The following is a 25,313-nucleotide window of genomic DNA, read 5'->3' as shown; positions in this document are numbered from 1 at the left end:
CATGGAAATACTGATGGAGGAGTTTTCACTTACACTGATAAGCGACATGTTCATCCTGTCGCCCCCTGCTGCCAGCCTGTGGGATAAAAGATGCTTTGGAGCTGAGAAAATACTAAACTATATTTTGCAACAGCAACAAAATACACTTAAAGGGCAACACTGCCTAAATTTAGAATTCCTATATGTTATTCCTATGACCTAGGAAAGTTAAATATTTGTGAAACCAGAGACGTACACCTCAAACTTGTGATGTCATCAAGTATAAAGTCTGGAGCTGCTCCATAGACAGTTGATGGGAGCTGGATTTTGTGGACCCACAGAATGTTTGTGTCTTTTTTTTATACCCATTGAGCTTTAATCTATTGTAGTGCTCTCAGATCTGAAACAGAAAATGTACCCATATATTCAGAACGTTCCCCTGGGTGCTCTATGTGTCGTTTAGAACAGTGGTTTTCAAGGTACACCTGTATTTATATCTGTGCACAACAGCCTCTATGACGTGTGTTAGCACTCTTATCACGACATAAAAAAAAATGTATTGACTAATATCAAATAATAATTGACTATTAACTATTACACATGATATATTTATTAACAAAATGATTCAAGAATTCCTTTTAAACGTTTTAAAATGACATCAGAGCACCAATAACACATCCATTTAAACAGGAAGTAATGTGAGATAATGTGACTTAAAATTCCCTCACGCTAACAACGACAAAAATGTTCCCTGTGAAGGTTTTTTCTTAAATTACATTAAATTAAATGACTTCTTTTAGCTAGAGTTTGCCTCTTTATAAGGAAATCAGTGTGCACAACACATGATACAGTCAATTAAAAAATTAATTCATAACTTTTTGCAGTGTGTGTGGTTATCACAAACTCCCATGGCACACCTGGATTTGCATCACGGCACATTATTTGAGAACCGCTGATCTACAACATCTTTTCCAATTCATTATCCAGGGAGCAACTTCAGACTTTATTCTTGATTACATCACATTTGAGTTTTTAGCACTCTAGATTTTGGATTTGGGAGACTGTTGGAGAGAAGGGTTGGTCGTCACACTTTCAACTTTCATTTCAACCCCTCAAACACTGTATCCTTAATAGATTCCCTTTCTGTGTGTGATGGAAACCTAAAGTGTCAGGTTCTCTCCCATTTTTAAATTCATTCATGTTATTCCTGTGGTCTAAGACAGTCCAAAAATATGAGTTAACATGAACAACTCTCTCCAAAATCCCAAAACTAGAGTGCTAAAACTCAAATTTGTGATGTCATAGGGTATAGACTCTGGAGCTGCTCCACAGATGGTGAATGGTGAGAGATGGTATAGACGACACTGAGAGCAGCCAGGGGAACGTTCTGAGTATACATTATAATTCACTAACAAAGAGCACATCAATAGATATAAAGATTTAGAGTAGTTTATTGCACATGATGGTTTAAGGGTCTGGAGGGAAGGATGAAGGGAAGAAGGGATTATAGGATGTGGGATGAATGGATGAAAGGTTAAGGGATGAAAGGATGAGGGAACACAGGAGGGAGCCGAGGGAGTTGAGACTCAGAGTGGGGGAGCTGTCTGTTCGTAATCTCAGATTAGGACAGAGCCCCCCGGTGGTTCCTACATTCAGACAGGAGAGAGACAAGGTAGATGTAAGAGGGGGAAAGAGCTGGGGGAGGGGAGGTGTGTGAGAACTGAGACAGCAGAAGAGAATAGATCAGGTGTGTTTCAATAGTTTTGGGCAGAAATGGGATGTGATCGAGTCAGGTCTTTGTTCCCAAACTTAGATATTAAACTACATTAAAGTTCATTTAGGTATAAAGAAGAAAACAAACATTCTGTGGAGCCACAAAATCAGGCCCCCACTCACTGTCTATGGAGCAGCTTCAAACTTTATACTCGATGACATCACAAGTTTGAGACTTCTGTGGTTTCTTTGAGAGAGAGTAGCTCAAGTTCACAATACTGATTGAACTTTTCAAGGCCATGAAAATAACACACTGGAATTCTTCTCCTTATTCTGTTCAAGCTGTCAAATATGTCTTGTGCCCTTGCACTGCTGTCCCTATGCTATTTTCAATGGGGAAAAATAAAAAATAGAAGCCCAAAGATGAATTTAAAAGGTTTACCTTCACTGAAATTTTTCATTAAACTTCAACAACCTCACCAGCTTGTGTATCGAGAGAACATCAGCAAGAAAAAACATTCCTATGAGTAGTTTTACATCCTTATATACTGTAACAGTATAAAGACCAAAAGTGATTTTTTTTATAGCAACTAAGCTAATAACCGTATGCTGTAGCCTAGCTGAGAAAAAAATCTAAGCTTTATCTCTACTTTCAAACATTTTAATGGTAATATTTTTTAAACTTAGAAGAGAAAAACAGAAGAGCTGGGTATTTATGTTTTGCCATGAAAAACACTAAAGTCCTCTCACCTCAGTGTCAAGTGTCTTCCTCCTGAAATGACCCTGTGGTGACCTCTGACCCCAATTCTGAAAATATCAACATTTGGTAACAGCACCCTCTAGAGAGCAAGAGCTAGTAAATGTGACATCCAGCCTCTCCTACCCTTGTTAATCCATGTACATGCTGACTAATATTTTCAGACTGTGTTCGACCATCACATGTATGAATTCTGAAAACGGGCAGTTCTTACGACTCATATTGCATTATTATTGGTGCATAAATACAAAGGCAGAATGATAATGTAGCTCATCAAGGTGGAGCTCCTTTTAAATTATTCTTAATATAGTGTAAGGTAGTTTAGTCTGTCACAATGCATCATATATTCTTACATTTTTATATAACCTACTACAGAGTATGATCACAGGTTTTGTATGTAAAATATTTTATTGTAGAGCATGGAAGTGTATTGCTGCCTGTCATGCTAGAAAAAATAGATTAGTAGGCCTACAGATAATGACGTATACCGTGACAGTTCCAAAAACCGGAAATGAATTAGCATTTTACCACTCACGGTTTCCTCGTCTTGAGGTCAGGGAGTTTTGTTTAGACGCCTGAAATAAGGTCTGTAGTTTAACACAAGCTTAAGAGACTTTAAGTTTTTTCTCTACAACATCAAATATGCCAGTAAATACCCCATTCACGAACGCTGAGGCATCTATGTGTTCTAGAAATGGCGGTTNATATATATGTATATATATATATATATATATATATAGACGTATATTATGTCTATGCTACAGACTACCGAGCTGGCTGCGCCGAACACGCGCTAGTCTACAGTGGTGACGTCGGGTCATGTGACCGTAGTGTAGTTCGTATATAGCCTAGCGTTAGCTTTTTACTTCTGGCGATTGTATTTGGGCTTTAGTAATCATGAAAGCGGTGCTCATTTGTTATCTTGCTGAACAAAACATGTAAGTATCATAAACTTTTTTTCGCCACAGAAATTGTTTTCGACAATAATCCAAAATCCAATGGAAAAATCCCATTTTTATTTTTTTTTATTTTTTTGACGAGGGAGCCAGTGTGATGCTTGGCCTACAGAAAATCGTCATCTCTGGCGGACTGTCCTCAGTAAAGCAAGATAAATATATTATTATAGCAAGAAAAGTTTCTTTTTCTTCATTTCCTTTTTTTAACAAGAGAAGTTTTTGTCACAACGTCAAAATATATTGTTAAAGCAAAAAAGTTTGCATGTTATTTTCTGATACTGATCAACTGTTGTTTTTTCCTGATGTGGCAGTAATATGCTTCCACAGTACAGTAACTAAGTAATTTAGCTATGGAATAAATGTAGTGGAGTAAAATCGACAGTACTTCCCTCTGAAATGTAGTGAAATAGAAGTAGCAGAAAAGGGTACTCCTGTTGCCATGGAAACTGCAAGTTAGCCTGTAGCCGTTCTGTTAGCATAGCTATATTTGTTTACATTTTGGCAAACTGACACCATTAAAAGTCATAGATTTTAATAATGACAAGTAGGCTATGTCCAATTAGCTATTAGCATTTCCTGTTAGAAATGTACCATACTAATGACTACCACTGGATTACTTTGATACCAAAGTAAACTTATAGGGAACGTCATGTTCTATGATTTCTAAGCAGATTTATAGTGGTTTATAAAAATATGTGTATCATATCTGTGTGTTCATGACTCTTAAGAGGAAGTAGCCTAACCTTAGCTTTATTACTACCATTGTTTATTTGGATCCCCATTGTTCCCAAAGCAACTCTAGGCCTATTCATCCTAGGGTCCATCCAAGGAAGTATAAAAGTGTATAATTTCCTTTGGGTCCATATCGCAGTCAATTAATTAATTTGTTACAGGAACACATAAAATATGATTTCAGTAAAATTTAGCTGTCAGTTCCTTCCATCTGTAGTAGTAGTAATAAATGAAAGTCAATGTTTAGGATTAGGTAGGGTCATTATCCAGTATCCTGTGGCCTAAGGTATCCTCGGCCTCTCAGTGCTGGCCTGGTGTAACAGTACCTTCATCCAGATCTCACCAGGGTGAAAAGGCATTTATCCAGATGGCTGAGATCTTTAATGATTCTTCCAGCCTTGTTTCTGCAGTACTGTACTCAGTGTTGGGAAGGTTACTTTTGAAATGTAAAAGGTTACAGACAACTAGTTACCCTGTTGAAAATTTAATAAGTAATATAACTATTTTAATTACTTCATCAAAGTAATGTAACATTTGTTTAGCTTTTGATGACTGTCTGTGTATATATAATCTATGCCAAAGGAAGTCATTCCTGCACAGCGAAAAGATGCAAAGCAACAGAATATGTTTTATTCTACGCATAAACATTTGCCAAAAAGAACCCAGATGTAATTGTGTCTGAGGTGGACATGCCGTTAGTAAACATGACAGCAGATGCACATGTACAGTAATTTTTATTTAGAGGCCACAGCTCTTGCATATTACAACTGTTGGCTTTCATAAGGCAAAAGCAAGAATGAATCCACCAGCTAATTCACACAGAAAACAGAAAGCATTTGGGGAGGGTGGGAACCCACAGGCATGCAGCGATGGCTCAGAATGCAATGTACAGCATTTTATATTTATATATATATTTATATAATATATACAAAACAACAGTGAGACCCAAACAAATGCCAGACATCTCATTCTACACAATTACAGAACAAAGACAGACCAACTTTTTTTTTTTTTTAATAAAAAAAAATATTTTTGCTCTTTTCTCTGTAAAAGTGCAACTCAATTAAAATAGAACCTGTTTCAAGGCCTTTTAATGTTGAAATAAAAATAGAATCTCCCAAGTTATCAAAATGGAGCTATGAGAATATTGCATCTCTAGAATACCCACTCGTTGAAGTTCATGATTCCTGTTGAACCGTGTCTAATTAGTAATTGAGATAAGATCACATAGCATTGACACATGATAAAAATGCAGGTCTGGACTTACTGTCGATGTTAATAACAGTGAGTAGACGACAGTGTATCTGTAACAGCCGTAAACAAATACAGAGGTTTATTTTTCAGTTTGAAGCAGTTGGCATTCACTTAAAAACAGACAAGACAAAGAAAAGGGTCCACACACTCATCATCACGACAATGTACCATTAATGAATGTAGAATACGACAAAGAAGCGCCATATAGGTTTGCATTGGACAGGGACACACCTATTAATCTCACTCAACATTGTCAAACAAATGGTTCTCCATATTGCTTAGTAACACATAGAAATGAATTTAGAAATGAATGGATCAAAGATAGGTGCTATCTTTATCATGACACAGCTAAACTGCCAATCATGGTTATTTTTTAACATTTTTATTTTGATTTTTCCTCAGTATAAGTACTATTTTTATAGTTAATAGTTCCTTCATAGGCATTTCGAGCTGACAAAGAGGTCCTAGAGTGGCTATCTGAGTTGGTACATGCATCGGTAACCAGGCTAAAGTCAAAAGTGTGAAAGGGGGGTCAGGGTGAGGGGGGTGTCAGTGTACGGGCTCTAGTCGTCCTCTTCATCCTCCTCGTCGCTGTCCTTCATGGAGATGCCCTGCATGCCTCCTTCCCTCACTGAAGCAGTGGCCTCCTCCACGGTCAGCCTGTTGCGCACCGTGTCGTACATCTTACTGTTCAGGGTGGAGTCGAGGACGCCCTGCAGGCGGAAGTCCCGGTACTTTTTCTACGGGAGTAAACAGATGCGTCATCACAGGCTTTTCCGCAAAGAATTCTAGGTGTTTTCACGACCCAGCAGGCGCTTCCTGTCTCACCTTTGTGATCCTGATGAGGATTTTTAGCTGGTAGACGTGGAGCTGCTGATCCATGCGTTCAGTGAGCCAGGTCCCCAGCAGGTTCATGGTGGCAGTGTACCATTGCTGAAACACATAAACACAACACTCTCCAGCAAAACACACACTCACACACATACTCAAGACATCATAACATAAAACTAAACCTTTACGACACACATAAAGAACTGCAGCTAAACACAGACAGTATACGACGATAACATTGACTCTCAAGCACCCTCGTGTGTGTACTCAAGCATCACTTCAATAAAACCCGCTCGCAGCTTCAATACATGTGAGGCGGCGTTTCATCTCGCCCACTTGTACAGTACGTACACCAGTTAGTGAGGATTAATGTCGAGTCTCTATCCCACGTCACAACACAGACACTCTTGCATTTCATGAGTCAGAATCAGCGATCAATGCAAGTTAACAGGCTGCGTTAATGTGAGAATGACATCAAAATAAATCTTATCAGCTACAAAGGATCACAAGCTACAGTAAAGTGTGCTTGTTTCAACTGTTTCTTTTTAACATGCATTATAATTTAAGGAAAAAATCTTATCTATAGTTGCCTTCTGTCTTCTTTTAAAGCTCCTGAAAACTTGGTTCCCAAAAAAGATTGCTCTATTACTTAAATATAAGTGACTAAATAAGCCAAAATCAAGTTTGGAAAAACAAAAAATCATCCTTAGATATTTTTACGAAGACTTTAAAACTAAAACTGAGCTGAGTTGCTTCATCAGGACTGCGTGGGTGTTCTCACCGACAGAAATGACCAAGACTGTTCTAAGTTTAGCATAAAATTGTGTGTTAAGGAAATGGTCAGTTATTTTGGGAAACATGCTTATTCATTTATTGCCGAGGGTTAAATGAAGAAATCAATACCACTCTTTTGTCTGTAAGCTCAGTACAAAGTTAATGTCAGCAGCTGGTTAGGTTAGCTTTGCATAAAGACTGGAAAAAAGGAGAACAAAGCCAGCCTGGCACTGTCACACACTCGTTTGTTTAATTCATACAAACCAGACCCCACGAACACGGCGCAGCCTTGCCTCTATTTTTCCCAGTGGCCACTCAGGGTGTTGCAGTGGAAAAATCCCCTGCAGTCCAAAGACATTTTCCCCACAGACCACCATTGTTAAAGAGAAGCCTGTAAAACTGTTGACAGGACACCTACAAGCGCCAACAATCAAAACAATGTAAAGTCTATGAGCAGGGCGGGAACTCGCAGGCGGGGCCAGCGGGAGAAACACTACTGCACATGTTCAGTTGGGTACATACCCCTGAAGTAAACCCAGAAGCTAGAATCTTTTTGTTGCATGCACCAGGCGAGCAACGTCACTGGACTGAATAGACGCCATGTTAGGGTCCAATATCTATTTATTATTATTATACATGCATGGTACAAACTCAAAGGAAGAAACTCCAGGAAGGTACTCTCCCCCAATAAAACGCTGAATTAATGTTTTTGCACTTCAGTATTGGAACAAATAAATTAAAGAGATATAACGTATTAAACAGGATTCATACTTCTGTGTTGAATCTATGCCATACCTACAGCATATACGCCTAATGTGCACCTCCCCAGGAATGTAACTACAAGTTGCAGTGCCGCAGACCTCTTGTCTTTTTTTGTAAGCTAATAACCTTTTCCCTCAGTGGAAAAAAAAAACTTTTATTTAATTTCATTTCACAGAAAGGTAACAGTAAATTGTGACGATAAAGCCTCCACAAAATGGCATTTTAAGTCGTGTGTGTGATTTATCCTGGCTTCATATAAGTACAAGAAATTTCTGCTAGTCACTATGGCTAATTTAAACAATGTAAAATGCCATAGGGTTGTGCTAATAACGTTAGCATGTTGTATTTGTTTGGAAAACAGTTGTTTTGTCAGGTGAACACTGTCAGTTGCACTGGAGCCGAATTGCGTACTTGTGTTTGAAGTTTGTGTTCTAGGTGTGATAAACTTTACAGCACTTCACAGAAACCCCGCCACTAACTAGTGTTTTGGAGGTGTAACTGCAGAGTGAGACATACACACCACCGCATAAATATAAATGTGCACAACGACGTAGGTCATGTGCGTAGGCTACAGCGTAGACTCTGCACAGAGCTGACGCACAAGTATAAACTGCCTTAATTCGGACATGTTCCTCTGCCTGTTGCTGCTCCCTCTCTCTCCTCGTCCGCTCTTCAGTTTCAATGAGCTCTGCGTCCGAGTACGTCCGTGCTCAAATAAATACGGGCGGTCATCAAATTCAAATGGCTCATCCAGATCCAGTTGGCTCTGAAATCTCACGTTTCGCGAGATTTGAGTTGTTGCAGGAAGTTACCGCTGGAGTGACCTTACAAATGCGAGGAGTTACTCTGTTTGGAGTAGTCATGGCTGAATTTTTGCCCAATTTTGACCAACTGGATCTGGATGAGCCATTTGAATTTGATGACTGCCCGTATTTATTTGAACACGGAGTACACGGACGTACATGGACACTACAAACTGAAGAGTGGACGAGGAAAGAGAGGGAGCAGCAACAGGCAGAGGAACATGCCCGAATTCAGCTAAAGGTAAACACAGACGTTTATTTCTCCTTTCCGTTATGTTGTCGGATAATTATACTAACAATCCGAGCCTATCTGTGTGAAAAAAATGCACTTTTAGTGGACGTATTTTGACGAGTGCCCTATTATTTAATATAGCGCGTGCTCACGGGCTGCAGGCAGGTCAGCCCTAGCTTTGTACCGGAGAAATGTCAAATATTGAACATCCTATCACTCATTTAGACAAAAGTCGGAAAATAGGGCCCAGGTTGAAAAAAACATTAGTTCCCCTTTAAATGAGTGAACTTTAGAGGAAGTGGCAGGCAGATTTTGTTATCATTTTGGACAGTCAGTCAGGCCAGCTGTTCTCCTTGTTTCCAGTCTTCGTGCTGAGCTAAGCTAACCGTATCCAAGTTGAAGCTTCCACTGAGGAGATATAAGAGTGGTGTCCACCTTCTCACCTAACTCAACAAGAAAAAAAAAAAAATTGGCTCGTTTCCCAAAATGGTGAACTTTTTCTTTTATAGCAAAAAAGTTGATTAAGAAAACAGGTTTTCAGGACCTTTAAACTTATTAAACAGACAGGCTCACTTGCCTAAACTCACGCGTTACATAATCACTTAAGAATCACTTAAGAATTAAACATGAGAATTGGTCCAAGTAAAACTGTACCATTATGATAATTTAATTCAGTTATATCACTAAAATAAGTTTGAGTTTTTATGAATTTGGGCCTTACTCTTTGTTTCAGTAAATGTTGCCAACACACACACACACACACACACACACACACACACACACTCACACTCACATAAACACACACACCCCACCAGTGTGCATCCACACACACCCTGCGCTAACAGCACTCTTAAGAACTGAAAAGAGCAATTTTAGAGGAAATGCTCAGAGCACTGATACTACTGTTCTGCTACTTGAAAAAAATAATAGAACCGAGGGAAGTCATAAAAGCATTGACAGATTTATCTGTCTCACACTGTAATTACCCTCTGAAATACTAAAAAATGTTCTCCAAGTCAATATTTTGTAAAAGCTGCATGGCCCATCAATTATTGAAGGCAATTACTTAGCCTTTATTTATAATTTATTCAAGTAGAAAATGCCGAGCTGTATTTAAATACCCTACACTGACGATAGAAAACTACCACTGTATGGAGGATTGAAATTATAGTTTTGACACGAGTCCATTAGCAAAAGAAAAATAGAATGAGAGTGAGTAAATGGTTAGCAGGCAGGGAGCAGCGGTGCTATTTTCTTGTACCTTTTCTCCGCTTTGCTTTGGGCGGCAGTTACCCAGACTCTTTAAAGTTACAAGAGAACAGCACCCAAGTCTAATAGAAACAGTTGTCACACCTCCAGTTTCAAGAAAAAAGAAGTCAACTTTAAACATGTGAGTAGGCAGGAACGCAGAGGAAGCTTTCTCTTCGGCCTGAATCAGAAGCGTGAGGATTGAATTTGTTTGGTAGTTGAGGTTTGGAGTCGAGGTTTTTTTTTTTTTTAGGTGAATGGTTGAAAGGTTTGAACTTGAGGCCGGATATGCAGATGCCTGTCCACTTCACAGTCGAGTTGAGCGTGCAGTGCATGCAGACCTCGCAGGTGGGTGGGTGGCAGAGTACGTGCTAAGGAAGACTGCTCTATGTGCAAATGAGGCAGAACTCTGAGGAGGAGGGTCATGCTAGAAGATGTACACAGGAAGATTATTTGACTCTAAAAACCATGCCAACCAACATAATGTGATAAAACAACGCAACGCAACACTAGAGATAAGTGCCACTTTTTGAATAGAGGAGGCAGCAGGAATGGTGTTAATCAGAAAAGAGGAGATAAAAAGGATTGAAATTAATTAGTGAAAGAAAGAGAGATAAAGTAGAGCCTATGCAACATCTAGGAACTGTTTGTCACATGCATGCAAATGGATGGATGGAGATGCATTCAAATGAAAGAGAAAAACATAGACATCCTTGAGGTAAAGCAGAGTTTAAAATGCTAAACTGAAACATTCACAGCTTGAGAAATCTTCAGAAGAATTCAACATGACAGTGCTGAGTAGGATTTCGGAGCACTTTGGGGCCACACAGAGGACACGGGGGGAAAAACTCCACACTAGAAAAAACTGACAACACAGACGGAGACGGAGGGAAGCTAGTGTGGACCTCAAAGACGAAAAAGCAGACCCACTTCACAACAGCATCACTCCTCACTCCAAAACAAAACAAAACAAATCATATTTATCTGGCACAAGACTCCCGCTCCTACAGCCAAACACAAAAATATAAAAACCAAAGGGAGACTTCTGTGTATCTCTCAGACATAAAAAACTTCACGTCACTGCCTCACAGAACTGAGGATCTGTCAAACACACAAAGCCGTCACACACCTGTAGAGACACAGGTCTGTACAAATAGTTTCTGAATGACATGAAGCACACACATCACAGCATTATGTGTCGTTCGAATCACACATGGAGGACACATTGCTGTCAATGTATCCCGTTAGGATTATGTTTTTGTAAGACAGTGCTCTCTTCACCTTCTAACACACTGGTTCCCAACCTGTTACACACATGTCCTGCCTACTCAGACGCCCCCCATAACACAGGGTGTATGTTTCTTTTAACTGTAAGCTGTTTAACCTGAGTCACGTTTCCTTCATATTAGTCCTAAAGGCTGCGGCACCAGGAAGAGCTGCAACTGATCTAAGAGGAGAGGCTGTAACTTTTGCTTGAATAAAGACATCTTAAAATGATTATTTGTTTATCAAATAGTGGCAAATTATTTATTTTTTGTCAATCAACAGATCAATTAATCATCTCTAAAGATAGAGCTTTCCAGAGGAAATATTTCTGTTATTATGTGTGATGAAGCCGTCCTCGTCTTAGTGAAAAAACAATTAATAAATGATTGTTGCCTTATTAATGAGGTCAATTATGTGTTGTGTCATCATACATCATAACATACATTACTTTTCCCTCTTTAATTAAAGGAGCTGTATACCACATTCAGAGTATTAATGTAGCAGTGAACCAGTATTTTTCTATGTAAAGATATAGTGGAGTAAACACTGAGCGGAGATTGAAGACACTACTTCTCTGTGTATGTTGTAATCTGAGCTTCTCTGTGGTTTGCTGTGGTAAGCCGGTCCGGCTCATGCGATGGTTACCCCTGATAACTCCTTCCCGACCCACGGTAACACAACTCTTGCCCCCCCCTTGTTGCTAAGCAACATTAACAAGCACCAAATCATAGCCCATTTAACTGAGATAATGAGCTGATCTTCTTCCAGGTGCTGTTTATAAGTCTGTTGGCCTATCGTCCCTCGAACAGATGTAAAGCTCTGGCAGCTCTGGACTAAAATGATCAATGTTTCCATGTTTACCACAGACTGATATTTAAGGAAAAAGGGAAAGCTATCTGCCGACTGTGATTGGTTGATCCTCATCACATGACATGCGATGCACGCTGCTGTATTCCAAAAGTTGAACTAGGTTTATCTCAGGGTGCAGCAATCGCGCCCTGAAAAACAGGCACTCAGGAACGCGTGTATGCGCGTCGCTCTGGCTTCACTCTGGTGTTTCAGTGCCTGCTGCACGTCTGCATAGAGAACAACGAATTTGAGGGTGCAAGAAACGCGGCATGTGTACGGCCCCTTAAGGGTAAAATGGCTGCTGATTTCAAGATAAACCTTGATAAAAGTACTGATGGTTAGCTTTAGCAACCATGAATTTGAATTAGCATTTCAAAGTTTAATCTTTATTGAAACCATGTTAAATTTTTACGCCTTTGAAAAACTCAAATATTGATGCAGTACAATCAAATATTGTCCAGCATCAACCAAAGTTAGCAGGCAGGTGCAGCCTGCAACGTGGGTGTGTTTTGTGTCACTGGTAAAAGGCGGTGACAGCGCTGCAGAGATTTTTCAGCCTTACAGTTTACAGAGTGGGCGTGCAGCCGGCCAGCGCCACTGATGCTACTGGTCTCTTGCCCTCATCTGCAGTGACAGGCACTCAAGCAAGCATTTCAAAGACTGGCTGATTATTGCATCAGTATAAATAAAACTTGGGAAATTTATGTCAGTGTGTTTATCTGCATTTTCTGAGAATTTTCTACACATCTGAACAATACTGCCATAATATTAATATCAGTGATAATTTTGGTCATTGTAATTGTGGTACAAAATTTTCATATTGTTTCATCTCTTCTCTGAATGTCGTACAGTACACAGCTTCTTTAAGGTTGTAGGTCCCGTAATTTCCATCACTGCTTTAGTATTGCTTTCTCTCCCATCACACTGATTGACAAGGTAAAACGCTCATGCTCTGCTACAATGTTTTCATTACCGTTATGGAAATGCAAGTTCAAATAATGTAGTTATACGACAGCGCAGCAGTTATTGTTGATGTTATACTCAAGCTGGTGCAACAAGCAGCTGAAAGCATTTCACAAGAAAAAAAAGTCTGAGAAAAGTCAGGAAAAACTAACATTATTTTGTCTTCTTTGTTTGTCTTCTTTTCCTATCCTGCAAATCATCTCATGACCCTTTAGATTTATCTGGCTGCTCAGTTTGGTCCTGACCTCCAGGTTGGGAACCACTGCTCTAACAGATGAAGGGTATACGACATGCCAGCCTCAGAGTCTGACATCATTGTGTCACCCTGGCCCATCCAACAGTGCATCCTTCACCCCGCAGTTCACAGAGAAACTTGCACGGGTGCTTCACTGTGGACTGAGGCCAAGAGGGCTGAGTGTCATTTATTCAGGAGGCTGACATGCTTTATGTGGAAAGTATCTGAAAGCACAGAGGTGAGCTAGGAAAATAGAAGTAGGTGTGCTGGTATGTGATCACTATGGATAGTTCTGTTCTTTCCAGAGAGCACTGCTTCAGATAATCCTGTTTTTGAGGATGCTTTTATGGACTCTTTGTAAATAAAAGTTTCCTTTTTTTAATACACAAAGGCCCAAAAGCACTGTGGCAATGCACACCAGAATGCAGAGGGCAGCAGCTAAGGTTCAGAGAGAAGAGAGAGAGAGAGAAAGAGAGAAGTCAAGAGGGGGAGAGGATCAGAAAAGCCTCTTCTGCAAGGCTGAAATACACGTCCTGCTCTCAAAATGGGACTTATCCCTCTCTGCCCTGTTGTTTTGCCACATTTTAGAAGGCCCCTCCCTTCTTGTGAGGAGGAGACGGCATCTTACTTACATCAAATAACCTTTCTATATACACCTCCTCATTGACCTTATCACGAAGCATATCCTGAGAGTGGCGCACAAAGGTCACGTAGCCGTCGGCCACGTCCATTCCAGGTTTCTGTAAAACAGAAACAGAACAGGGTCGGGGCTCAGGAGGAGAATAAAAACACACTGGCAGAAGACACAAAAAGAAACACTGTTGGTGATTAAAACAAAAGGCAGCTTGTTCAGCTGTATCAGGTAAACACACACAAGCTCATAAGCACACAGGGAGGTGTAGGGTGTTATTGCACTTACAGGTACATCCACATATTTAGAGGCAGCTTTCACCTGAAACCAAAACAAGACTGTCAAACACAGGCTGAGAGTTCATATCTAAACATTTTATTTACTATTACTGTAATATCATTAGGGCTGGGTATGTCTTTACATGTTTAATAGGAGCACAGATATAACACCTGAGGCTGGATTTCAGAGCAACATATTGAGGATCAAAAACCAGCCCTAAATATTACAGAATCAACCCTTTAAGGTCGGTGAGGGACTGAATAAAGAGAAGCTTCATCTCACCGTGAATGAGAGGAATGAAGAGAAGAGAGTGCCTTCATCATATCTGGAGATCTTTGCCAACACGCCCTCCAGAATGGCAACAAACTGAGAAACGAGAGAAAGGACAGAATTCATGCTAACAGCACCGCTAACGTCAGTATACTAACGTGCTGATGTTAAGTAGGTACAGTATATTGTTTCTACCATGTTCACCATCTTTAGTTTAGTTTTGCTAAAAAGCAATAAACATGAAGTGCAGCTGAGGCTGATAGGAGTGTCATTACAGGGTGTATCAGACACTTAAATTTAAGGTTTTTTAGGACCTTTTCAAGATATTTTCAACCAAATTTAAGACTGATTTTTAGACAAATCATCTGTTTCTCATTAAAGCACTGCAGGTAAATATAAAGGTAAGTAGTACATAAGTGGTCCTTTGCAGGATTAATGTGGGAAGATGGTTATTAGAGTGCGTTAGGTTAATCTACATTTTGCCAACAGGTGAGTGCAAGTACAGTATAAAGTAAAAAGGCAGCATTGGGTTCAGTAATAGGTTTAAAAATGTTTAACATCAGAAAGCTTGTCTCATTTTGACAAAAAATAAATAAAAAATAAATAAATGTAAATAAAATTGATCAAATGTTTGTGGCAATTAAAACCTCAAAAATTCTAATTCAAGACTATTTAATGAAGATTTTTTAAGATGTTTTAAGGACCTGCAGACACCCTGCATTACTTTTGCAGGTATTTAGTCATACAGTATTGAAGAAAATGGAATCTGACCAGATGATGGCACTAAAACCGAAGTGATTGTAATTTATCCTGAGAGGGGCTTCAATGTGTGTCAGCCATTTCATGGTGACTTTTCATGTCAAGTTAAGATGATTCATCATGCGGAAACCATGAATATCTGTACACAGTTTAATTCAGAAAAGTCGGTAAGATACTGAGAAGTAAAAACTTCAGGTCTTTGCCACAGAGGTTGTTTTTTGTGTACAAAATTATTGCACATCTAACAATAAATACAACCTCATGCTGTGTCAATAACATTTACCTACTGACTTTGAAACATTTGTCCAGCATTAAAGTTTTTGGAACAGGTCTGATTTTCTGTTTTTTTCCACATCCGTCAGTCTTCAGAGTTTTTTGACCAAGAATCAGTGAAGAATATGTGGCGACGGGACACATCCACAACAAGACAGAGGAATGGATCTAACATTATCATTTCATCATCATCATCATCATCATCATCATCATCATCATCATCATCATCATCTCAGATAGCCACTTTCTATAGGTCAGATGGTAATATTCAGGTGGATGATGACACAGACAGACAGAGAGCAACAGCTCAGCCTCTTTCAGCCATGGTGTAAAATGCAAGATGCAGGCATTTGTAAATTTTTGCAATGAATAGAACAATAAAACAAGTCAGACTCAGTGTGCAAGGTTTCTGTGCGTAACCATTTTTTAAAGATGTTAGATTAGAGGCCTTTAGACCCAAAAGTAGGGGTGGGAATTACAAGTGGCCCCATCTTACGATATTGTACTTAAGTCACAATATAATATTGCAATTGCTGAGAATTGTAATAACATAGATTTTGATTTATTACCTTTTATTCTGTAAATCATGTCCCCAAAGGAAAACTTTGTCAACATCTGTTTTATCTGTAACTAGGATAAAGTTTTCAGTCTGTTTATTTCACTTCAAGCATTTTTATTGCAGCAAAATGTATCTGGTGGTTAGAAAAAATGTTGATTTTTTTTTTTTTTTTTTTTTGTATTTGCAATATTAACAATTTATATTATTAAAAAAATGATATACGGCATCCGTGTATGGATACAATACTGCCATGCAAATATCACAATACTATGCTGTATTTTCCTGCACCCCAACCCGATGGTGGTGCTACAAGAAAATTCAGAGGATGACTAACAACATTTGGATTCATCCTCTGGGAATCATGACAAAATTTCATGGCAATCCATCAAACAGTTGCAGAGATACCTGACTTTGTCATCTCTAAAAATCATGACTTGTAGTAACAAATAATATAATAAATAATACATTATTTTCACAGCTGATAAACAGTCGCACCTTTGCAACCAGCAGCTGGATCATGTCTTTCACACTTTCCTCAATCAGCTCGTCTATTTGGGTGTGGTACTGTTTCTGTAAAGAAGGGAACACATTTTAACAAAACAGCGATTTCACAGATTCTTTTCTTTTTGCAAATATAAAACTGACTCTATGCAGTCGGTGTCCCAGGTGAAGGTCATACCTCTTGGCCCATCTCCATTGCGCACAATTTAGCTGACTGGTCCTTGGCATCCACCATCACGTTGAACATGGTGCATAATGTTGGAGAGATGCGGAAATCTGTGGACTTGCTGCTCTTTGTCAGCTTAGACTCAAATGCCATCCTGGTGCTGCAAGGCAAGTGAAATATTTATACGCACTATAATATAAAATATTCAGTAAAGAGTTCATTCTCAGCATTCGGTGCCTCCAAGTATTTCTGTTTCTGTCAGTCTGTCTCCCTCTCACGCACGGACACACACACGCACCGCTTGACGCAGTTCTCGATCATGTTGCTCGACATGAGCTGGATACGACTCTCGAGGTGTTTGGCAAACTCGTCCTCAGGCCAGTGCAGGTCCCTGATGAAAGTCTGGAGGGCGTCCAGCTTCCAGAAGAGGTCCTCCGACGTCCCAGAACCGTTACTGCCATCGACCCAAACAGACACACACAAAGGTCAGAGAACAAAAAGTCACCCTGCTGGAGAGAGGAGGTGGGGGTAGGGGGGTGTTGTGGCAGGTGCAGAGGAGGATGCTGTTCCTCCACACCTAAACACAGTCAAATTATTCTCTGACCATAGACTGACTGGTTCGTCCAAATGTCAATTCAGGTGTTTGTGGGCAGTCAGTGTATGGGTGGAAAAGAGCGGGCAGGGATTACTGCAACGACTCAATAACCATGCTGCAGAGCATGGTTATTGACTGGGATGTGAAGTGGCCACATGCAGGTAAAATCACTGCAGATACAGCAGCTAATCACACTGTGTCAAGACAAAGGAGAGGGGAATGGAGACGTGAGGGAGGGCGTGTAAAATTGGCATTCATGAACCGAGTGTTTCAACAAAACAGAAAAAAAAAATAAATCTCCAAATTGATTTTTCTTCATCACAGGCCCTCTCTCAACATCCATGTCCCCAGGCTTGTGGGGCCCCTGGAAGAATTACCAAACAAACCATGCAGACCTTTTAGGGCATCCTGAGTAGAGCTCATTGGGAAATTGCTGCAGGGATGATGTGTAGTCGGAGCGGGAGGTGATAAAACTAAGAGGTCTGAACACGAGCCGGCCAGCCTCTCTGCAGTATCATCTCCAATCTGACCCATTATCTTCCCTCCCAATCAGACTACTGGCAGGTGGTCAAGGTCAGAGATGAAACTATGGCCATTTACGATCTACAGTGCGCTAAAAAATCACTAAAGCAAATGTCTGTGGACAACAACTCTGGGGAGATACATCTATTGTAGACCGCAGATCTTGGCTTGCAAATGTTTCCAAATAGCCTCGGAGCAATATGTCACATTAATATTTTGTTTTGGCCTGTATCTCCACACCTCAGCTCAACAGCATGCATGTTGAGACAAATGAGAGCGTTTCTCATTTTCAAAAGCAGAACCCCATCTACTCTAACACCTCTCAGAGTGCCCTTGGCATGAACATGGACATAATAATTGAGTACTCACACAGGAGGAAACAAACCAAAACTGATCTTTAGATTTGGGGTAACATTTCATCTCCAGTTGGAGTCATACAGAGGAAATGTTGTTGTACTTTTCATTAAAAAAGTGTTCGATTTTTTGACAGATTTTTTAGCTGAGGGCATCTTCATACCAAGGCAGCCTCTGCTTGCTTAATATGTCTAAAGTAAACTAGTTGAATACACACTCAGAGTCATATATAGCAGCCATCCATGACGGGGTAGAAAAGCTAGGCATTTGTGGAAGGTTAACTGATAGTCCTGCTACTGGCACTGGCAGATTTGGTACTTTGGGAATTTGGAGGTTCACATTTGGTAGATTCACATTGGGCAGATTACTTGTTAAACTCCTGCAGAAAAGACAGACAAAAAGAAAAAAAGAATCCATAACAGTGGTGTGGGAGCTGCAGAAAGCCATGTAACACTCATCATAAAAGTAACAGAAAATCTGAAATCAGGGGCGAAGACAGGAACAGGAACGTAGAGTTGCACACATAAACAAGACAAGATTGTCAAAGACGCACATTATACGAAGACCTACAGAGTAAAGAGCAGAGGTGGGACCAAGTCATTGTTTTGCAAGTCGCATGTAAGTCTCAAGTCTTTGCATTCAAGTCCCAACCCAGGTCCTGACTCAAGTCTCAAGTCAAAACTGGCAAGTCCTGAGTCAAATCTCAAGTCCTAGACTTTGAGTTTCAAGTCCTAAACAAGTCATAATGCATTAATAACATATTAAATTTACAAAAATCAAGACGGCAGGACACGATGTCAAGCTCAGCTCACATCCCAGCTATATCAGCTGATCTCAAACAACCAATCAACTGATGGAGCAGCTGATTGATGGAAGAGAGTCAGCTGATGGATCACATGATTTCTTTCTATGCAACCAATTGGCAAATCTCATTCAAGGCGCCCTATTTAAACTGCTCTGCCCTGCCTACTGTTGCTGCTTCCTCTGCAAGCTGCTTTGCAACCTGCCTCCACCCCAGCTCCTCCTTTTCATGCTGTGTCTGACTTATCAATGTCATTTCTGTTTGTCATTGATGCTGCTCTGTTCTGTTCCCATGGGGTCTTTGCTGCTGCTTCCTGCCTTAGGCTCTCCATGTAGGTGCATGGAAGGGCAGGGAGGTTTGCTCTCTCTGCCTCAGGCTTCCCTCATCTGCACGTGGAAGGGCAGAGAGGTATGGTCTCTCCGCCTTAAGGCCTTACACGTAAGCGCGTGGAAGAGGCTTTCTGTGCAGGCCCGAGGAAAGGCAGAGAGGCCCCAGAACAGAGCCATGCTGCCAAATATGCAAATGGTAATAAAGTTTTCTTTGACTAAAGTGCTCCTGGCTGAAGTGTATTTATTTGTTTAAACAAGTTTGCTGAAAGTTGTTGCACCTCTGTAATTTTTTATGTTTTACATGTTGCATTTCATTTTTTGTTGACCACCAAATAGTTTTTGTACATGAACAAAATTATCTTTGATATCATTTTTTCCAACTGGTGATCAGTAACGTAGCTAAAGTTCTTTATTGTTCTCTCCTGCAACTTGATTTAAAGCTGTTGGATTGGTTCAAACAAAGTGGATCTGGGGAATTGAATGTCGACTTGCTGGGAGTGAAAAGCATTCATGTTAATATGATTCAGGAAATGAAGAGAAATGAATTGATTTGTGGCAAACGTTTTAAGGTATCCGAAAATGTTTACGTCAAATGGCTAAAGTTCAAGTGAAGTCACGAGTCATTGGTGTTAAAGTCCAAGTCAAGCCTTTTTTGATTCTGTCAAGTCGAGTCTAAGATCATCAAACTGACTCGAGTCCACACCTCTGGTAAAGACAGCTCAGGACGCACACACATACAGTATTTAATGCAGTGAAAGGGAGAAGCAACGTAATACTGAAAAGACTAAACATAAATAAAGACCAAGAAAAAAAACTTTACTTTAATAAATCTTAAATATAATCTTTGCCATAAAAAAATGCAAAAGCAAAAGTTCGAAAGCCACAACAAATAAATTATAACAGCAACACAACAGACCGGAGGCCCTTTGTTTCTGGCAACATGTCAAAGCACACATTATGAAGGTTAGTTCACAAAACAAAACAACAGAGATATTAGGTGTTGCCCTGACCCCAATGTGTCAGAGAGAAATTGGTAAGACACATACATTAGTCAAAGACTATTTTCAGAATAAATAACCCATTTCTTTCAGAGGGAAAATAGGTTATTCAGCCCACTCTTGGCTCATTCTTTAAAAGTGAACCTACAGGAAGCCTGGGTGAACATTACAGCTGCTTTCCCAGATTTCTCAGCCTCCACGCAGTCAGTCTGTCATCTGAATATAAAAGCCTTGCATCTCCAACCATCCTACAGCCTAGCTATAAAGACGGAGGCTCCTTACTTTACAGGCTCCCAGGACTCTCGATCAAAACCCTTGTGAATTGACTGTGCGATGGAGGACTCCATCAGATCCACATATCTAACCACCAGAGGAGCATACAGATCCTGGAGGTGTTTGTGGAACTTTCCATTGCACAGATGATCTGTATAAAAGAGAGAGGCAGTGACAGAGAGACATGAGTGTCTTTTTCTTTGAGCATAAAAATACCTCAAGTGTCTACAGAATAAACGTGGGAGCTTACAGTCTGTCCGGAGGAAGTCGTTGAGCAGCTGGAAGAGGGGGAAGCTGTCCCAGCTCTCGGGGGACTGGATCTCCAGAGCGGCATCCATGTCGATGGCATAGAGGGCCAGGAAGTTTTCTGCATGCTCCACCATGAGGTCTGTCCACCACGCAAACGCCTAGAGACACAGCAGGAGGGAGAGCGGACAGGTGAACAAGGGCTCCAGTTAGGAGATGAGGTGACACAACGAAGGAAGACAAGGAAGGAGGGAACAATATGCACAACTGGAGCTCATCAGTTTAAAAGGAAACACCACTGGATTTGAGTATGCTTTATATATGTTGATGTATGTTAAAGGAATAGTTCAACATATTCGGAAATATGCTTCCTCACTGTCTTGCTGAGAGTTAGATGAAAAGATTGTTGCCTCTCTTATGTTTGCTGTGTTAAATATGAAGGTAAAACCAGCAGCTGATTAGCTTAGCTTCGCATAAAAACTGGAAACAGGGTGAAACAGCCAGTCTGGCTCTGTCCATCTTCCACCCTCTACCTCTACAGCTCAGTAATTAACACTCCCGGAGTCAAAGAAATCGACTAAAGGTCTTCTCAAGCAGGCAGCGATTGACGTGCCTAGTAATTTGTTTTCAATGAGAGGCCAGCAGCATGTAGGGAGGCGTGGACAATCTGACAAGACACTGTTATGGTGGTGCTCGTCTCACACACACCTGCCTGCTGCCAGAGTTGAACTGTCCTGATTTTTTCTTCTTTTTTTTAATCAACGGACAAGACACTGAATGCCCTGAGATATGTAACTGTTAAGAGGAAAAGCAGGAGGGCTTTTGCTTTGAAGAGCATCAGCACAAGACTGGACGCATGACATTAGATTATGTAGTTATAGCTTAGTTGGGCTATGAAGTTATGGCTATGCTAATTTAGCTAACTTTAGCTATCATCGGTCATCAAAGACTGGGATTGCCAGTGTGTCAACAAACGGACCAAAATGCAGGTGTACAGAAGCCGTTTAAATGGTTACCACGCATAGACCACCTGGTGTTTACTCCCGAAACGTTTGTCTGCCCACCTATTCTCAAGGAGCGCAGCAAGGTTGCACGGATCCAAGCAAATATGCAGTTGGCTTATTTGTTATTGTCTGAAAAGACCTTAACACATACCCGTGCATAACGTTACTCAAATAAGATATCATCTCTTAGATACTGATCTTTAGAGGTGCTGGTAGGTGGATTTTGTTTCACCTTTTGACAGAGCCACGCTAGCAGTCTCCTCTTGCTTTCAGTCTTTATGCTAAGCTAACCAGTTGCTTGCTGTAACTTCAGTTATAACTGATACAGTACTTTTAATGTAACAGCAAGACAGCAAAGTGTACATTTCCAAAAATGGCAAATTAATCCTTCAAGTATGCACTGTGACTGTCTCGTGCTGTATGTCAACTCCTTTAAAACACTGCAAGGAAAGGACACACCATGACACCCGTCTGGATTGTTTGTGTATGTGTGTGTGGTGTGTGTGTTTCCGATCGCATGCTCTGAAATTGAACCCACTGCTCTTATCGATCAGGACTTAAAGGGATAAACTGTAGGTGAGTTTATACGTAGACAAGTAATCAGACAGTAAGGTTGCATGTTCGTGCCTTGTTATATTCATGACAGCATCTATAAAGTTAAGGGAAAGGTGCTTTTCTCATGCAAATGTGGAGCTCCCTGCATGCTTTTCTCTCGAGCCAAGAGACGAGGGGGTCCACCATTCACATCACCGACAAACCCATAGCCCGCTAGATGCGAATGTGACTCATGCACATCTTCAACGAGGCACACCAAAGACTGCAGCACGCAGCATCTCTAGCGTTGGAGTGCGTCTGTTCCAATTAGTTAAGTAAGTCTTTGAGATTCAGCTGACCGTTTTCTAGCACAGTCAGGATTTCCTCGCCCTTTGACAGCTGGAGCACAGTAGCTGCTTTGCTGGCAGTCTTGGCTTGGCTTATTTGCTTATCATCCAGACTAACACGTTGCCAAGTCCAATAAATGAAGCTCGATCTTTCCAAATTATGCTGCATGCTTTGTTTTCTGTTACAGTTCTCTTCTGTTATTTTCCCATCTGGCTTCACCACCACAACGGCAGTGACAACCGGACTTACCTGTCTACTTACCTGCCCCGCTCCCAAAATTTTACAAACGCTTGACAGTTCTAGTGTTAGAAAAACAGGCAGCAAACAAAGCTCTTCTCCATCACATTCAAGGAGAGATACTCTTATTGCGGACAGGGGGTGGGGGGGGTGGGGATTAACGGGCTGTAAAAGTTTCCAACAGGTAAGTGCTGGGGAAAACGCTCAAAGGTCGCCAGGAGGAGTCTGTCCAACCTTTGACGGAGGTTGCAGGACACATACAGGACCCTGAAAGCTCTAGAGCAGAGCCAGTGTTCAGCCAGACAGACTATAGTGCTGTAATAATGCAACCGTGTCAAGGGGATCAATCCTGAAAGGTTGTACTGATGCTGAGGGGGAGGGAGGAGACGTGGCGTCATCTACTGGACATGCACAAAGCATTATGGGAGTTTCTCAATCAACTTTACTACATACCTCTTTTCCCTGCTTGGACAGTCACCAATCATATGACAGTGAGAACACAGGAAGATGTACAGAACAGTAAAGTATTTTTGAGGCATTTCTCTTCAAAGGGTTTTTTTTTAAACTAAGAATAGACAGCAGAGAGGGATGGAAGAGGAGAAGCTGGGGAAGTAATGCTTGAACAGGTGCGGACTGTGAAAATTAATCGCTGGATGGAGGGGAAACAAATGTTTATGGTGGATCAAACTTCAAAAGGTTCACATGGAGCATACTTTGGGGGAATTTACTGGTTCAGCATGCTTGGAGAGAAAGGAAACCTCTTTATGGCCCGATGAACATGCTTTATGATCACAATTATGTTGTGCAAGCTACAGTGCCTTTTAATTTTTAAACATGTTTGCTCTCACTTCTATGCCTAAAAAAAACCCCACCCATTGCTACAGTATCTATGAGATCATTCTCTGCCTACAAAGGTGCCTCTTGCCATAGTGGCACACATGCCATACAGGGGGGTCGTGATGGGGACTGAAGAGGAAAAAGAAATAAAAATACTGTACCGATTGATCTCCAGAACTTGTGACTGCCGCCTGTCAAGCATATTCAGAGAGATACAATAAATCTGCTTTATCTGTATGTTCTAAGATCACATTGGATCACCTTCAGATCTACACAACTACACATGCTCATCATGCTCTCCTACCAGCTCAGCAAACAGGATGCAATACATAAACTATTTTCAGTGGTGGAAATGCTACTTTATTCTTCTACTCATCTACATGTCAGAGGGAAATATTATTTTTTTTTACCCCATTACATTTATCTCACTGCTATGGTTACTAGTTATTTCTCATTTTAAGATTCTACATACATAAAACATTTGCTCAAGCTATAAAACAAAATGCATTGTTATAGATTTAGCTAGTGCTTTCCAATCTTTTTTGCTTCTAAAGTCTTCCAAAAAGAACAAATTTTAGACATGGTTGAATTTTCCAGGTGGTTTCAACTGTACAATGAAATTAACAGTTATTTAATATTTCACAAAAAAGGCAAAATAATAAATAAATACAAAAAGGGAATGCAAATTTGTGCAGCATATGTTTGTTTTTTCTTCTTTACTACCACATTAATCACCTCATGTTATCGTCTCTCTCACTGATGCATCAGTATTAACAATCTAGTAATGTAATATATCGTGATTTATCACTTATTTTCTGACAAGCTCTTTTACATTTTCATACTTTCATACATAGGATATTAAATATAGGACCTCTAATGGTGTATTACTACCAGGGTTGTGCCATCAAACCACATCACCGCAATTCTGCCGTAACTGACCTTTTGCTAAGTCCCGCCCCTTCGTGATGGTCCAATAAGCTGTCGGAGTAAGCGTGGAGCCCAAACTGTAACTAACCGCACTCACTATCATATGTTTAGAAAAATGAAGGAGTGATTCCAGAGAGAAGCAGACAGAGGGGTCTACAGTCTGTGTTTGAAGGATATATCCAGGATGTCAAACTGACTCAGCAGCAACAACAGGTTAAAAAGACAAAGATAGTTAGAAGCTAAAGCCGAACTATAGCCTACAGATCACAGTGTAAAAGTGAACCACCACATCACTGTTGATCGCCACACAAGGCATACTTTCAACATATTGTACCACAGTAGCCAGAACTGTAATATTATTACTTTCAATAATGTTGTTGTAAGCTACTGTTATTACCTGCATCTCTCTCTCTGTCTGTCTGTCTGTCTCTCTCTCTCTCTCTCTCTCTCTCTCTCTCTCTGTCTCATTGTGTCATGCGGATTACTGTTAATTTATTATGCTGATCTGTTTTGTA

At 40.4% G+C, this 25,313-nt stretch overlaps 1 protein-coding gene across 9 annotated transcripts in view; it reads right to left on the bottom strand.

Annotated features, from left to right (window-relative positions):
* Positions 1-5,443: 5,443 nt before the first annotated feature.
* The window catches only part of cadpsb (Ca2+-dependent activator protein for secretion b), a 95,588-nt gene continuing 75,718 nt past the window's right edge, over positions 5,444-25,313 (bottom strand). For 3 of the 9 annotated variants that reach the window (XM_050038045.1, XM_050038047.1, XM_050038049.1), the window contains 12 exons: positions 24,033-24,062; positions 20,916-21,072; positions 20,675-20,816; positions 18,481-18,642; positions 17,091-17,246; positions 16,805-16,952; positions 16,621-16,695; positions 14,547-14,630; positions 14,274-14,306; positions 13,987-14,094; positions 6,220-6,324; positions 5,444-6,131 (listed from right to left, as the gene is read on the bottom strand). In XM_050038045.1, the coding sequence (XP_049894002.1) occupies positions 5,955-6,131; positions 6,220-6,324; positions 13,987-14,094; positions 14,274-14,306; positions 14,547-14,630; positions 16,621-16,695; positions 16,805-16,952; positions 17,091-17,246; positions 18,481-18,642; positions 20,675-20,816; positions 20,916-21,072; positions 24,033-24,062 (1,377 nt within the window). In that variant the 3' untranslated portion in view covers positions 5,444-5,954. The remainder of the gene's footprint in view (positions 6,132-6,219; positions 6,325-13,986; positions 14,095-14,273; positions 14,307-14,546; positions 14,631-16,620; positions 16,696-16,804; positions 16,953-17,090; positions 17,247-18,480; positions 18,643-20,674; positions 20,817-20,915; positions 21,073-24,032; positions 24,063-25,313) is intronic. The other 6 variants (XM_050038046.1, XM_050038048.1, XM_050038050.1 and 3 more) reach the window with 3 other exon arrangements.

Source organism: Epinephelus moara, chromosome 24 (genome assembly GCF_006386435.1).
Source record: "Epinephelus moara isolate mb chromosome 24, YSFRI_EMoa_1.0, whole genome shotgun sequence".
Lineage (NCBI taxonomy): Eukaryota > Metazoa > Chordata > Actinopteri > Perciformes > Serranidae > Epinephelus > Epinephelus moara.
Note: the sequence above shows the minus strand (reverse complement) of the source record. Positions and strands in the feature narration are given on the sequence as shown.